Consider the following 16,954-nt stretch of genomic DNA (forward strand, 5'->3'; position numbering starts at 1 on the left):
AGAAAAACGAATAATGTATGATTTAGTTTAGATCGAGAATCTAAAAATCAAGACAAATGAACCCACATAAGGAAACAGAAACAAGGTCACTGATAAAGAGAGCAAACAGGTCGTCGTTGCCAGAGGGAAGGAAATACTGGAGAGGAGAATAATAGGTAAAGGTGCACAGAGAATAATAGGAAGTGCACAGTGTGGGGAATATGGTCAATAATTCTATAATATCTTCATATGGTGACATCATAACTGGGCTTATTGTAGTGCCCATTTTGTAATGTACAGACATATAAAATCACTATGTTGTGAACCAGGAACTCTCATAGTGTTGTAAGTCAATTATACTTTAAAAACATGAGCTCCCCCCAGTAGTTCAGCTGGTAAAGAATCTGCCTGCAGTGCAGGAGACCCTGGTTCGATATCTACATCAGGAAGATCCGCTAGAGCAGGGATAGGCTACCCACTCCAGTATTCATGGGCCTCCCTGGTAGCTCAGACAGTAAAGAATCTGCCCACAATGCGGGAGACCTGGATCCTATCCCTGGGTTGGGAAGATCCCCTGGAGGAGGGCAGGACAACCCACTCCAGTATTCTTGCTTGGAGAATCCCCATGGACAAAGGAGCCTGGCAAGCTATAGTCATGGGGTGGAAAAGTGTCCGACTCGACTGAGGGACTAAGCATACACTTCAAAAACAAACTAACCAACTCCTGGAAAAGAGATCAGATTTTTATGATTACCAAAGGTAGGGGATGGGGGAGAGTGGCGTGGATGGAGGGGTTACCTGAAGGTATTCAAAAGATATGATTAAAAGATAAATTATCTCAACTTTCAGAGATAATAAATACTAGGGCTATAATGTAAATACAATATATATAATTAACACTGTTTTATATGTATCATATATGAAAGTTAAGAGAGTAAATGGAGAATTCTCATCACAAGAAAAAATTTTTTTTCTACTTCTTTAATTTTGTGTCTATGTGAGACCATGGATGTTTACAACCCCATGGACTGTAGCCTGCCAGGTTCCTCTGTCCATGGGATTCTCCAGGCAAGAATACTGGAGTAGGTTGCCAGGCCCCCCTCCAGGGGATCTTCCCAACCCAGGGATCAAACCCACATCTCTCATATCTCCTGCATTGGCAGGTGGGCTCTTTACCACTAGCGCCACCTGGAAAGCCATATGTGTAAATCTATCCGTTTACTGAGAACTGCTAACATCAATACCTTCCATTTCAATCCAACAACAAAGGGTTCATTCTGGTTTTTCCTTTTGAGTATCTGCAACTCCCTTCTCCAGCAGTGAGAAATCTGTACCCTACTGTCATCTGTAAACTGTCTCATTTGATCCACACCCCAGTGGTGACCACGCTTCCATCTCTGCCTGCCCCCATCCCACAGAATGCCTTCCTCTTTCTCCTCAGGCACTGATACCTTATGCTGACCCCTCCTCCAATCTGAACGTCCTCTCCACCCCACTATGGGACTCCCCCACTCTCACCCTGTTTGGGCTCTGACGGTCTGTGTCATAAGCTAGCTCCTTGCACCCTGTGACCACTCTACTCACCCTTCAAGCTGCTCCCTGCTGGCTGGACTCCCTCTTCACCTACTCAAGCTCTTACACCCTGTTCCAGCTGCCCCTCAGCTCCCACTGGTGTTGATGCCTCACTCTTAGGACTGACCTGTTTATGAAAGGAAGGGGAAAGGAAGAGTCCTAATAACTCTTCAACACATGTGCAGTGAGGAACGTCTTTGCTGAATGTTGTGTAATTGGACAGAAGATCGAGCTGGAGGCAATATATGTGTAGTTTCTAATGCTGCTGCCTACGCTACATAATTCGTTTATACAAAGGAGCAGTTATATTTATTTTTAAGTCTCTCTTAAAGCTTGGGATAATCCTGCTAGAGTCTAGATGGAAAAAAAGATAGCATTTACTGGAGTAAACAGGAAAAGTAATTAAGCAGAGCTTTTAAGAGCTCGTTTTGCTTCTTCCTTCTTCAAAATAAATTGCTGTACAAACTGGCCCCAGAGCTCTAAGTTACAGAGCATCCAGAGTCCTCAAGACTAAGGCATTTGTTCTTTCACGTAAGGTCAACAATGGAAATTCACCAAATGGGTCTGAGGAGCAAAAAAGGATAAGATTGTAAGGAAAACTTTAATTTCTGATTGTCAAATTGAAAAAAATCATGAATACATTGTATATCTTATGAACCTGTTTTAGGATGAACAGTACAAAGCAAACTGATCAAAAAATTGTGTTAGAGCTGTGGTACTGGTAGATAAGCTGGCTCATTGGTCATTAAAGCAGTTCTATCATTTACACAAATCTGCCATACTGTGTCTGACTTACTGCTATCACAGTAACCAATAATCACTTCTTTTTATACTAAATATAAGGTACGATTTAATAAAATGTAATAAAATGCTTATCTGGAGTGACTGGCTTCATCCAAGTACAAGAAAGTGTACATTGTTCAAAACTCTTGTTCATATTTAGAGGAAGGACTATCAGCAAAATATTTGAGCATTTGGTTTGAATAAATGCTTTCAGTGCTGTGTAATGACTACAGAAGCTATACTGTAATAGGACTTGGTCAACAAATGGTCTGAAGAACCCCGTGTGCTCCTCTGGTAGGATCAGGGCTTGGCATCACCTACTAACAGGCGTCAGGGCCCGCTCGGACCCCGGGCACCAGTGTCCAAGTACACTTGGTGAAGTAAGCACAGGAGGGGAGGAAGACCAAGGAGAGGGGACATGGACAAGCAGGTGGAAGGACGCCGAGGTGACTGGAAAGGGAGAAGGACAGGGGAACCCAAGGGGAGAGAGCGGGTGGAAGAGGAGGAGAGGAGGAGAGAGCAGTGGGGAGATACGTGACACGGTGATGGGGAGATGCGCCGGACGACTGGAAGAGACACAGGAAATAGAGAATGCACGTTAAAAACAACACAGGGAGATAGTGCACAGCGATAATTCGAAGCCATAGAGGCGGTTTATTGCTTACATTTTAAATTGCTGAACTTAAAGAACAGTCTCCTGGACCCACAATCCATCATCAAGTCTGCGCAGATGGCTTTGGTTTGTTCTCATGCCCCATAGTTTCCCACTCCCTTGCAGGGAGAATCTTCCTGCAAGGTGAATATGAAAGTGAGCTTAAAAAAACCCTTAGATCACATTACCTTGAGCTTATACGACATATTTAAAGGCTTTTTCTAAAGGGCAGCTGCTATATAACACAGGGAGCTCAGCTCAGTGCTCTGTGATGACCTAGAGGGGCGGGAGGGCAGCTCAAGAGAGATGAGACATATGCATACATACAGCGGATTCATGTTGTGGTACAGCAGAAACTAACACAACATTTTAAGCAATTATATTCCAATTTCTTTTAAATTTTAAAAAATAGAGGCTTTTCATTGACATAATCCTTAGTCTTTACAGCATCACTCTGAGGTAGATAGGAGATCTGTAGTTTTACCCCCATTCTGTAAAAACAAAATCAAAATTAAACAAGAATTAAAACAGTAGACACACGAAGTCTAGAGTAGGGAGATTTGCCTTAGCGGTCCTGATTAAATCAGAGGTAACAAAACTGAGCTAATTCTGTACACAGGGACTGATGACAAAGTTTAAAGTTGTCCAGACTACAAACAGGTTCAATTTGGCCAATTGAAACCCCATTTCGAACTTAATCCCCCTGAGTGCAAAGTTGTAAAGATGATGCTCTGGTTAATCCGTTAGTTCTATTTCTCTTTATTTGACCATTTTCCTTGGCACTATAGATGAGTCCATAATTGCTATTTGTCTGTTGACATCACTATTTTTGCGGCTATACTTTGGCTGAAAGACAGTCCATCCCACAGGTGAAGTATACAGTCCAGAGCTTCCGCAGAGCCTTGGTCTCCATCTGGTCTCCACAACAGCGATCCTACAGGGACTTCCTGGGTGCTATGACCCCGGTCTCTTTGTGACACCAGGAGGTTCAGTAGCCAGTAAAGTGTGGGACGATGCAGCAGACACTGGGGAGAGAGACAGGGGCAGGAGGAGACTCGTTTCTTGCCTCTGGGGCACTTAACGTGGCTCATAAAATTGTTCTTTTTAAAATTTGCATTTCTTTGGCTTTTCTGTCTGCCAGTGAATATTATTTTTCTGGTTTCTATTTCATTACACTGTTGTGTCATTTGCTTATTACTCTTTTCGGTATTGAACTAAATAAACCCTAGAGTATTGCAAATTTGTGTTTCCCTCAGAAAACAATGCTCTCATTTAGCTAATGATGTAATATTCCACTGGCCTTCACAACAGAATAAGCGAAATTTTGCAAGGTAAATTTGTTTTTCCAAGGCATTTAAAGTAAATTATGTGGTTTGTAGCCTGACACGAAGCAAAATCTTCCCCAGAAATACAGCATGGTTGGCCAAATCCCCAACAGTCGCTGAGCCACAGGGCCAAATGTGACAACATGGGAGGAACAGGACTCTGAGCAGCAAATGTGACTGAAATGCAAACAACAAAATGTGTGGTTTTCCAGACTCAGAGAATATTGGAGGACAAAACTGTGAGCACATTATAATACGCAAGTGAAAGGCTGAAAGTCACCAGTAAATTATGTGTTTTTCCGCAGCCACGCCGCTATCCTGGCATTTCGCTCTTTATTTTTCAGATTCTCGTTCTTTATTGTCTGTAATTTGGCCTGAACTGTGAGTCTCTGGTGCTCCTCCAACATGTTACTGCAAAACTGCTGCAGCTGAAAGAACAAAAGGATGGTCAGTCCATCAGTGTAACTGAACTTCTCACTTAGACACAGTCAGACCCAGTTCATGTTAGGTAGTAGCGTGATCTTGCAAACGGATGAATGGCAGTTGGAATGAGTAGAAATGTGTGTCCCTGAGAAATGGCGACTGAGAAAATATGACGAAGAATACACCTGTCCTGAAGAAGCCGATATAGAGAGGAAGTTCCAGGAAGTAGAAAATTTGTCTACTTTATTTGCTGCTCTATTCCCCCAGCAGCACACAGTAGGTGTTCAACAAAGATTTCCTGATTCATGTTGGATGTTAGACCAGATGTGTGGACAGAGAGACCTTCCCTCTTCTCAAAAATAACATAATTTCCAAAGCTCAAACCCAGTACACAGCATCTGTTTCTTTACAAATGTTATCCTTAAGAGTATTTATAGTGGATTATCCATTGGCTAAACTCCTTCACTGAATCAGATCAAGCATTCAGTTATAAGAACATTTGTTCCAATATTACATAGAAGCCAGATGCCAAGTGTTGGATAAAATACATGTCAAAAGTCTGTTTCTGTGTCACTGGATAAGAACTCAGAACACGGGCTACCATAAAATGCTAGTGTACCCTGTTGTTTCTCCTCCTGGCAGGAGGGGAGGGGACAACAGAGGATGAGAGGGTTGGATGGCATCGCTGACTCAATGGACATGAGTTTGAGCAAGTTCTGGGAGTTGGTGGTGGACAGGGAAGCCTGGCGTGCTGCTGTCCATGGGGTCGCAAAGAGTAGGACAGGACTGAGCGACTGAACTGAACTGATCCTGTTTTTTAGTCGCTAAGTCCTATCTGACTCTTTTGTGACCCCATAGACTAAAGTCCATCAGGCTCCTCTGTCCATGGGATTCTCCAGGCAAGAATACTGGAGTGGGTTTCCATTTCCTTCTTCAGGGGATCTTTCTGACCCAGGAATCAAACCCCAATCTCCTGCATCAGCAGGCAGATTCTTTACCACTGAGCCAACAAACTCCACAAAAGGTCACTTAAACTTAATATATTTGAAATTCAGTAACAATAGGGTTGTCATGCCTAACTACAATGCAGAAGAAAAGTAAGGTTCTAGGAAAAAGTAGATTAAGGGAACAAGAGCAAACCTCTCTCTCTCCCCGCCACACCTGGGCATTCCTGCCAGGCAGTAGGAGCCACATGCCAACAGCATTGCCCAAGACTGGGAGTCTGCAGCAGGCGGGAGGGGAGTGTGGGTCTAGGGACTGTGGGGGGCTTCACAGGTGCTTGAGAGCACGAGAGAGGCCCAGGCTCCAGCAGGGTAGAGAAGAAAGACCAGATCAAGAGATATGAGAGTGGATGAAAACTGCCGGTATGGAGGGAAAAGGGATTCATGTGACTTTCATTTTCCTTTTTTAGTAATTATTTTCAATATTACCATGTGAACTGATAAAAATAGGACTGTTGGGCATTAACAGCTTTTTGATAAGGATATTCATGGGAGCTAACTTGTTTTCAAGATTGCAATAATTGAACCACTACTAAATCCATTTCTGTGTTTTTAAAAAAAATGAACCATCAGTGATTGTAGATTTTTGGAACTTTGGGGAGAGCTAAAGTTACACAAACTTCACTCACTCATTCAATAACAACAGCAACACTTTTCTGGGTTCTGTAGAGAGAAAGCTGAACTGAGGCACTTTTGAAGAGATCAACACTCAGTGTTGCTTCTAGGAGCTGCCATTTCAGCATTTTTGGGGGTGCCCCTCACTCTCTTGTCTGGGGAAATCCCTGATAAGTTAGGTCCTGACAGCTCAGTCTCAGGCAGGCCAAAACTCAAGCAGAGATCATTCCTCCAGGAATTATCAGTTCTTCTCTCTCACAGTAACAGCTACATAGGATGATTTGGGTGCGTAGAGGAGAGGGTGTCCATGAGGATGTGCTTGGAACAGGGTCTAAAAGGATGATTAGGAATTATCCAGCCAAAGACAGGCATGAGGAGGCCAGGACACAGAAGGTAAGTGTTTCTGAAATCTAGGAAATGTGCAAGGACATGATAATTTAAGAAATTTTCTAAGTGGAACAGTGTAACTAAAGGAAATGTGTGCAGAGGTGCCTATGTCTCTTATTCTCTGAAACGGTTGGTGAAGAGGGCAAAAATTAAGACGGAGAGTAAGGCAGCCAGATTATGAAGTGTTTTGTGCGCTAATGAAAAAACTTCTACATTTTTTGTGAGAACTATGATGAGCAGGGCAATGAGCGGCAACACTGTGACAGGAGGGACGGAGGGAAGACAGGACCAGGGTGCGGAGGCCGCAGTTGCGATGACTCAGATGGGAAATGGTGAAATCCACCCCTCCAAGAATAAGAATGGTCTCTATCAGGAACAAGGCAGAATTAAAAGACATTTCCTGCAGCGAGAAGAGCACCAATAGAGCACGGAAGGTAACGATTCAGATAAGCTTATTATTTTTAATTTTAGCAACTCCAGATTACATAAAAATGGCTTCTACATTGTCATAATTCACACTATCTATACTACCTACCTCTGAGATCTGTAAATCTGTACTTATGGTTCTCCCGATCACATATAGTAGGGTAACCAATGATTGTGTTCCATACCTACAAAGCAACAAACCGCTAATCAGGAGTGGAAAATGTTTTGTAAGACAAAGCTATACAGCAGGTAAATGCTAATATACAGTCCCTATTAATCCCTATCTCCCAAATCTAAGCAAAACCATATATAAAGTAGTTTAGCTTCATCTTTTAATAGAAAATTCATGCTCTAGAAAAGTCTATTAGCACAAAGAAGTAATTACAGTTAAATACTGATTTGTGTAACACATGGTTTTAAAAGTTTCATATAAATGTAAAAAGCTCTTCTTAAAAACAGTAACAGCAACTGCTTTTATCTTTTAAAATGAAGTGGTTAGAATAGATGTCACACACCCAAAATTAAGAAAATTTAAAAGAGAACAAGGAAATATTCAAAGTACTTTCCTTAAAAATGTAGTTAATATAGAATCAGTTTCAGAAGCTCTGACTTAAATACCCTGAAAGCTTACTGAAACTTTCGTATTTGTGCTTTTTTGAAAGAGGATCCATATCTTCAGAGATTCTGGAAATGCTGGTGCTCCCTGATGGCTAAGGACTCTGGGTTTCCTTGAGCTCCCTGAAGAGGCCTGGCCACTGAAACTTCCCTTTTAGTTTAGTGACCCTGAAAGCCTGACAAGATACCTGACAAACAGCCACGAAGCATTGCTGTAGAAAGACGGCAGATACATACCTGCTCAGAGTGCTGCTGGGGTTAAAAAAGTAAAGAAAGACTTTTGGATGCGTTAAAAGAGAAAGAAAATTAAAATAGGTTAATATAATGGAATGGACAAGAAAGGACTGAACTACCATTGTCTTATTCGTAGTTGATTCCCACAACTGACTTACTCCCAAAATGTATACTTGAAACTAAAATTTGTGAGACTTAACATTGGCATCTGTGTGACAAAGGTGGAAGAGAACAGAGCTTTTCGTCCTTTTTTAAGTTCCCAGCTGTAAGGTAAACTGAATCTACTTCAGCACAGTGGAGAACAGGAGACAGTCTACATATAATTCAGGCAAGCAAACCTGTTTCTATGGGGAAAGAAGAAATGTTTCTTAGCTCTTCATTTTTGCTGGCCAGGTATAAAAAGCCTGTGAAATGACTCAAGAAATTCGACAAAATCTGCAAAGAAACTGAGCTCAAAAAAAAAAAAAAAAAAGGTAGGAAATAGAAGACAACTACTTACGTTGCTAAATGTGTGATTTTTCTACCAAATAAAGAGAAAAGCTATGCTAAAAGCTGAGTTGGGTTTGAATACACCTTGGGACAACTTATAAATTGTCAAAATGGGGAATCACACATAGTTAAAAGCATTGGTGTGGAGATTAAATGTGATGACTTGTGTTGAGGCACCTATCAGGGTACGTGGCACTCTTCATTCCTTCCTATTCTTGAAAGTTTGAAGAGGAGATATTTTTGAGACAGATGGTTTCTCACTCCTGTTGAAAGAGTAATCTCTCTGAAATAGTACTCAACAAAAAAAGAAATATGTTACAAATAGTGTATCCTGCCAGTAGTGCATTAATGTGAAGGCAGGAGCCAGTGTTTGTCAGTACAGCTGCCCCTTCATGAAACTGATAACATTCAGTGCTGCTGCTGCTAAGTCACTTCAGTCGTGTCGGACTCTGTGCGACCCCATAGACGGCAGCCCACCAGGCTCCCCGGTCCCTGGGACTCTCCAGGCTACCCGCAGTGATTTGGAACATTAGTCCGTCTCACCTTCCAGTTCCCTCCTTTCTACCATTCGTACTCAACAAAAAAATATGTTACAAATAGTTTATCCCGCCAGTAGTCAAGTGTATTAACGTGGAGGCAGGAGCCAGCGTCTGTGAGTACAGCTGCCCCTTCAAGAAACTGATACCATTCAGTGCTAGCCAGGGTGATTTGGAACGTTAGTCCGTCTCACCTTCCATACCTTCCTCTTCCCTCCTTTCTCGCATCCGTCCTCCCTCCCATCCCTTCTGCCACATCTGGCTTCCTGCAACAAGCATGGAGGCACCCAGGCATCTAGCCTGACCCGGTGACAGGCGATGAGAATGGGCCCCCCAGTGCCTCAGCACACCACTCTGATAACATCTTAATTCTCTCGGTTGTTCCAATCTAACCCTTTCAGCTCCATGTTCCCCATCATGAAATAGAACAGAGTAAAGTGAAAATGAGTGTAAGTTTTTAAGCTTAAGACTTCAGCCAGTATAACACATTTGGAGAGAATTCCCTGGTGGTCTGGTGGTTAGGTCTCCATGCTCCCACTGCAGGGGATACAGGTTCGATCCCTGGTGGGGGAACAAAGATCCTGCATGCTGTGTAGCTCAGCCAACATATATATAATTTATATTATTACAATTCATATATTAATATTAAACATTTACAAAAAATATATATATTTGTTATATATAATAAATAATAAATTTAAAGAAATAAACTGGAGCAATCAAAAAAAGAGAAAAGTGCTGCCAATTAAAATGGTACAAAAAAATTAAATAAGTAAATAAAATAGCACAAAGTTTTGGGAAGTTAAAAAACTTATCTGGAGAAGAAATTAAGCATTTGGTGAAGAAGAGGGTAAGATTTATTCAGTTTGAAACAGCTGATACTTTGTATTCTATATTCAAGTAAAACTAGGGTTTTCCTATAGGCCACAAATCTACTTTATTTTATAAAAGACAAAAGCAAGGTAATAAGGATAATACAAATAACATTTCTACCGCATCCAATAAAACATCACCAAAAAATCGTGTTGCCTTACGTCTATTTACACGTTCTTTCATAGAGTCTGTCCACAGCTGCAGGTATATATAGTGACTTCTCTGTAACCTGAAAGATGTCTTTATGGTTAGTGGACGCTCCTTCACTGGGATCAGGATCCAAAAGATCTCTCATCTAACAATGAACTAAATGCCCAATGACTGCCGGTGCAGAGCCCTGAACAGGGGAGTGAGAGAAGCAAGAGCAAACCATTTTGCTCAAGCAAATGGTCCTACATATATGTTCAGATCAGGCTCCCTGGGAAGAATTTTGGGCTCAGTTGGGACTGCTACTGGCAGGGTCTCAACTGTTTCGCTTGGCCAGCCCTACCTGCTCCTTTCCAGGGCCTTATGCTGCAGCCAGTTATGAAGGCCCGTCCCCAGTCAGACTCTCAGCCTTGCCCTCCCAGCATTTACTGGTGTCCTCCCCTCCACACAGAAGGGGATTTCTTCCAATTCAAGCCCCCTTCTTCTCTCAGTCCCCAGAGCCCTTTCCATCTGTCCTCTGTAACATTTATCAGACACCATGTCTTCATCACTTTACAGCCCCTACAACAGCTTGAGCTAACTGCCTCAGCATAGAAAAACTAGAACATTTATTACCAGAAAGAACCTTACAGTTGATCACATACAACATCTTCCATTTTATACAACTTTTTAACCGAGGCCTAAAAGTTAACTAGTGGGTCATCAATAAATAAATGTTGGTCTAGTTTCAGTTCCAGATGAGAGGGTAAGAGAATTTAGTTTCTCATCTGTCTTTGTTTTGGAACAACTGACCTACTGGCAGAATGACAGTTTATGTCAGCCCAGACAGTACAAAGCAGGATCACAGTGGCAAGACACTGGGCTAGATGCTAGATTTCCTTCTGACGGGCTTCTCGGAGCTTTGTGATGCTAACATATACTGTGAATTTGAGGGAGTTAAAATAGTTTCCAAACTGATTGGGCTACTGCCTCCCTTGTTTACAGAAGGCTTGTCAGTATCTTCCATGAATAATGCTCAGTGACTTTCAGAAAACTAAGATCATGGCATCTGGTCCCATCACTTCATGGGAAATCGATGGGGAAACAGTGGAAACAGTGTCAGACTTTATTTTTTCTGGGCTCCAAAATCACTGCAGATGGTGACTGCAGCCATGAAATTAAAAGACACTTACTCCTTGGAAGGAAAGTTATGACCAACCTAAATTGCATATTAAAAAGCAGAGAGATTACTTTGCCAACAAAGGTCTGTCTAGTCAAGGCTATGGTTTTTCCAGGGGTCATGTATGGATGTGAGAGTTGGACTGTGAAGAAAGCTGAGCACCGAAGAATTGATGCTTTTGAACTGTGGTGTTGGAGAAGACTCTTGAGAGTCCCTTGGACTGCAAGGAGATCCAACCAGTCCATTCTAAAGGAGATCAGTCCTGGGTGTTCATTGGAAGGACTGATGCTAAAGCTGAAGCTCCAATACTCTGGCCACCTCATGCGAAGAGTTGACTCATTGGAAAAGACCCTGATGCTGGGAGGGATTGGGGGCAGGAGGAGAAGGGAACAACAGAGGATGAGATGGCATCACTGACTCGATGGACATGGTTTTGGGTGGGCTCTGGGAGTTGGTGATGGACAGGGAGGCCTGGCGTGCTGTGATTCATGGGGTTGCAAAGAGTCATACACGACTGAGCAACTGAACTGAACTGAAACACTCTGGAGAAACACGAGTTTCAAAGCTAACTCACAAGTGATCAGTCAGATTTTAGTAAATTCAGAATAAATCCTTTTCACTTATATATGATAAATGTTAAATTTGTGATAGCATTTGTTTCCTTGTCTCATATCATTTTATGAGGACTGGTGACATACAACTATTTGTGTCAAATATAACTTTAATAAGTGATAAGTAAATATTCTACTATACAACGAATAAGGTAAGCATCCTGGTGCCATTTTAATGTAGAAAACATTTGAATTATTAATTTGAACTTTTATGTCCTCTTATAATCCATATACATTATTACTATTCAAAATCATTTTCAAAATTCAGCAAGACTGGTGACTATAAATTGAATCCTAAAAATAAATCTTTTAGATGTAGAAGGCAAATTTACTTGAGTCTCAAAGATGTTTTGTAGCAGAATGGGCAAGAGGAGTGAACTGAGATTAATTTATCATAAATAGAAAAGAAAAGCATCTATTTTATGAGCATAGCATTTTGTTAAAAGATAAAAAAATTTAATCCATGGTTAAAAGTGAATGCATTTATAATTCTAAGAACTTCTCAGGGATGATGAAATATCCATTTAGAGTTGTTCTTTTTTTAAACAAAGGAAGTCCTTCTATACTCGTGTCTAATACAGTTAGATCATTTAAATAAATTACTAGACAATGGACTTTTTAGAGTATTGCAAACACGTTTCTGTTCTCCAAATGCAGAAAAAATTCTTCTGAGGGATAAAAATTAAAACACATTTAAATTAAGAGCAATCTTTCCCATAGGTTGCTCAAGCCATTTGCAAGAGGTTCACTAGTTAGATGTGCTTTGTATGGTATAGAAAGAGAGGGAAAATGAACCGGGGGGCTGTTTTGCCCCATAGAGCAGTGCTGTGCAGTCGAATTCTCTCCAGGATGGAAATGCTCTCTGGTCTATTACGGTAGCTACTGGCCACACTGAGCACTTAAAACAAGGCTAGGACAACTGGGGAATTGAATTTTAAATTTATTTAATTGCAGTTAATTTAAATTTAAATAGCCATATGTTAGCTAGTACCAGTGTATTGAGCAATGCTGCTGCTGCTGCTGCTGCTAAGTTGCTTCAGTCGTGTCCTAGTTAATTTTTTAATCTGGTGCCAATTGGTTCCTTGTTAAACTATACCTGGGTCACTCAGGGGACTGTTGAAAGGTATAGATTTTGCACCCTATTCTGACAGATTCTGATTTTTAAGGAGTAGGTGGGCTTGGAAGCCTTTAGATGTTTCAGACACTCCAGCTAATTACAAAGCTCTGCTTCCCGGGGTGGCGGGCGGGGAGTCAGTAGTAAAGAATCTGCCTGCCAATCCAGGAGATACAAGAGACCTGAGTTTGATCTCTGGGTTGGGAAGATCCCCTGGAGGAGGAAATGGCAATCCACTCTAATATTCTTGCCTGGAAAATTCCATGGACAGAGGATCCTGGTGGGCTGCAGTCCCTGGGGTTGCAAAGACTCAGACCAGACTAAGCATGCAACATTAGAAAGTGTCAGGTTTGTGCTTATGCTCACCTGTCTTAGTGTGGATATGACCGTGGACTGACAGGCACCATGTCACCTTCAGACACAATATGAAAGACCCTTCAGTTCAGTTCAGTCACTCAGTCGTGTCCACTCTTCGAGACCCCATGAATCACAGCACGCCAGGCCTCCCTGTCCATCACCAACTCCCGGAGTTCACTCAGACTCATGTCCATCGAGTCAGTGATGCCATCCTGTCATCTCATCCTCTGTCATCCCCTTCTCCTCCTGCCCCCAATCCCTCCCAGCATCAGAGTCTTTTCCAATGACTCAACTCTTCGCATCAGGTGGCCAAAGTACTGGAGTTTCAGCTTCAGCATCATTCCTTCCAAAGAAATCCCAGGGCTGATCTCCTTCAGAATGGACTGGTTGGATCTCCTTGCAGTCCAAGGGACTCTCAAGAGTCTTCTCCAACACCACAGTTCAAAAGCATCAATTCTTCGGTGATCAGCTTTCTTCATAGTCCAACTCTCACATTCATACATGACCACTGGAAAAACCATAGCCTTGACTAGACGGACCTTTGTTGGCAAAGTAATGTCTCTGCTTTTCAATATGCTATCTAGGTTGGTCATAACTTTCCTTCCAAGGAGTAAGCATCTTTTAATTTCATGGCTGCAGTCACCATCTGCAGTGATTTTGGAGCCCAAAAAAATAAAGTCTGACACTGTTTTCACTGTTTCCCCATTGATTTCCCATGAAGTGATGGGACTGGATGCCATGATCTTCGTTTTCTGAATGTTGAGCTTTAAGCCAACTTTTTCACTCTCCACTTTCACTTTCATCAAGAGGCTTTTGAGTTCCTCTTCACTTTCTGCCATAAGGGTGGTGTCACCTGCATATCTGAGGTTATTGATATTTCTCCCGGCAATCTTGATTCCAGCTTGTGTTTCTTCTAGTCCAGCGTTTCTCATGATGTACTCTGCATAGAAGTTAAATAAGCAGGGTGATAATATACAGCCTTGATGTACTCCTTTTCCTATTTGGAACCAGTCTGTTGTTTCATGTCCAGTTCTAACTGTTGCTTCCTGACCTGCATACAGATTTCTCAAGAGGCAGGTCAGGTGGTCTGGTATTCCCATCTCTTTCAGAATTTTCTACAGTTTATTGTGATCCACACAATCAAAGGCTTTGGCATAGTAATAAAGCAGAAATAGATGTTTTTCTGGAACTCTCTTGTTTTTTCCATGATCCAGCGGATGTTGGTAATTTGATCTCTGGTTCCTCTGCCTTTTCTAAAACCAGGTTGAACAACTGGAAGTTCACGGTTCACGTATTGCTGAAGTCTGGCTTGGAGAATTTTGAGCATTACTTTACTAGCGTGTGAGATGAGTGCAATTGTGCGGTAGTTTGAGCATTCTTTGGCATTGCCTTTCTTTGGGATTGGAATACACTTACAAATACACACAAGTGCCAGGAACTAGGAAGCACTGAGCCTGAGAAGTAACGTGAAGCTGTGTCTTAATTCTGGGCTTTTAAGAAGGCATGGTTAATTAAGGCTTTCAATGACTGTGAAGCTGGGGAGATCCCAGCCAGGAGAAGGATATTGAATCTTATTGTCTTCCTGCCCTTTGACCGTCTGCCGAAGACCATCAGTAAAATACTTGATCCCCTCCCCCTCCAAAAAAAGAATGTATGGTTAAGTCATGTTCTAGAAAGAGCAATTATTAAAGGTAAGCTATTTGATCTGTGCATTTCAATGTCTATTCTACCTGACAGGCTGTGAAGCAAGCATATTTAATCTTAAAAGGTGAAAAACATAAAATGTTCAATAATATGGAACCCAAATACATAAAGGGAATCTGACAAAAGACACAAGCTCAGCATCCAAGCATATGTAGTAATATGTTGCATACGTTGTTTCTTAAAGATACGGCGATGTATTTCACAAAACAAAATGGAAAATGTACACTCATACCGAAAAACATGACTTACTCTAATCTGTGTCTCTGAAGACAAGATTCTTAGTGGGCAAAATGGGGAAACTGAGGTAGATAAGTATCTCATGCAAAACTACATTCACAAAGAAAACCAAAACCAAGGATAAGTGACCTTATCTTCCACGAAGCTGGTGTGTGGTAAGACTAAATGCAGGAAAAATAACCACTTTTCTAGGCAACGTGAAGGCCTTTAGGGATCTAGCCAGACTAAACCTGAGCCATTCACCAGATCGATGACCTAAAGAAAAGGGTGGTTTCACATTTCCTCCTCACCTTTCGCTCACAGCTTGCCAATTGTTGATTAAAAAGTCCTTTGCAACATATCGGCCAACTTCAGATGCTGCAACAGCTTCAATGACATTTGTTTCATTAAAAGTGAAAGGGGACACAGTGATGGCATAATCCATATATCTGCAAAAGCACATTTGGCAGAAAATAAATATGTAAAAATTATTCAATAGAAAGAATATAAGTGGAGTTAAAAATCCCATATGGTTCTAAGTTAGTGGTGCATAAATATGTTTCATATTAATTCTTACATTAGCTCATGTCTGTCTTTCTCCCTTTAGTTTATTAATTGCATTCCTCCACCAAGAACCTTTTCAAGTTAAGTTACAATAATCACCTGTTCAGTATCCGTGGATCTTTACTGCAGCTCATTGCATAAGCAAGTTGAATCCTTTCTTCTTCCTCTGTGTTATTATTATAGATTTTTAACAAAAAGTCCCATTCTTTATCATTTCCCAAGGCAATGCCATAACATAAAATAACATTTTTAATTGGATTAGGTATTCTGTAAGATACAACATACAATGAAGTTATCTAGGTTGTCACATATTTAGAAGTATGCTGCTGCTGCTAAGTCACTTCAGTCGTGTCCGACTCTGTGCGACTCCTTAGACGGCAGCACACCAGGCTCCGCTGTCCCCGGGATTCTCCAGGCAAGAACACTGAAGTATAAATCTAGAAAAAATGTCTGCGATCTCAGATATGAATATCAAAAGCTGGAATCTAGAAAAGCAACTGTGAAAACTGTCATTCACACTAATATCTTGAAGTCATCAAATTAGTTTAGAAACTAAGGAGATTTGAGGGAGAAACAAATTAGCACAAACAGTGTATGTTGATAATTTTGTTTGATTTTATATATTATTATCACATTTTCTAAGAGTCCATCTGAGGGCATATATTCAAGGTAATATAATAACACCAAAATGACAGAGTATTGGTCTCAGCTGTCAGTGAGGCTGAAAACTTAGAGATGCACTGATGCACTTTTATATGTATGAATAAATAACCATAAAGAACAACCTAAATAAGCACAGGTGCTTATTAGGGAATGCACTGGTAATGAGAGGTCCTGGGTGAGAATCCAGTGTATAAATTCTGATCTATTGTGAACTGCGGTGTTAGAGAAGACTCTTGAGAGTCCCTTGGACTGCAAGGAGATCCAACCAGTCCATCTAAAGGAAATCAGTCCTGAATAGTCATTGGAAGGACTGCTGCTGAAGCCACCTGATGCGAAGAACTGACTCCTTTGAAAAGACCCTGATGCTGGGAAAGATTGAAGGCGGGAGGAGAAGGGGCCGACAGAGGATGAGATGTTGGATGGCATCACCGACTCAATGGACATGAGTTTGAGCAAGCTCTGGGAGTTGGTGAAGAACAGGGAGGCCTGGCATGCTACAGTCCACGGGG

The 16,954-nt window shown here is 41.5% G+C and overlaps 2 protein-coding genes across 6 annotated transcripts in view; both read right to left on the bottom strand.

Moving 5' to 3' along the window:
- Nucleotides 1-4,530, bottom strand: part of LOC112577622 (ARL14 effector protein-like) — a 38,274-nt gene extending 33,744 nt beyond the window's left edge. Inside the window, exon 1 of the mRNA XM_025296414.3 lies at nucleotides 3,000-4,530. The gene's annotated coding sequence lies outside the window, so the exon portion shown is untranslated. The remainder of the gene's footprint in view (nucleotides 1-2,999) is intronic.
- The window catches only part of LVRN (laeverin), a 76,604-nt gene continuing 63,135 nt past the window's right edge, over nucleotides 3,486-16,954 (bottom strand). For 2 of the 5 annotated variants that reach the window (XM_044925491.2, XM_025296413.3), the window contains exons 17-20: nucleotides 15,882-16,049; nucleotides 15,530-15,667; nucleotides 7,273-7,348; nucleotides 3,486-4,739 (exon numbers count right to left, since the gene is read on the bottom strand). In XM_044925491.2, coding sequence (XP_044781426.2) covers nucleotides 4,599-4,739; nucleotides 7,273-7,348; nucleotides 15,530-15,667; nucleotides 15,882-16,049 — 523 coding nt within the window. In that variant the 3' untranslated portion in view covers nucleotides 3,486-4,598. The remainder of the gene's footprint in view (nucleotides 4,740-7,272; nucleotides 7,349-15,529; nucleotides 15,668-15,881; nucleotides 16,050-16,954) is intronic. The other 3 variants (XM_044925492.2, XM_044925494.2, XM_044925493.2) reach the window with 3 other exon arrangements.

Source organism: Bubalus bubalis, chromosome 11 (assembly GCF_019923935.1).
Source record: "Bubalus bubalis isolate 160015118507 breed Murrah chromosome 11, NDDB_SH_1, whole genome shotgun sequence".
NCBI lineage: Eukaryota > Metazoa > Chordata > Mammalia > Artiodactyla > Bovidae > Bubalus > Bubalus bubalis.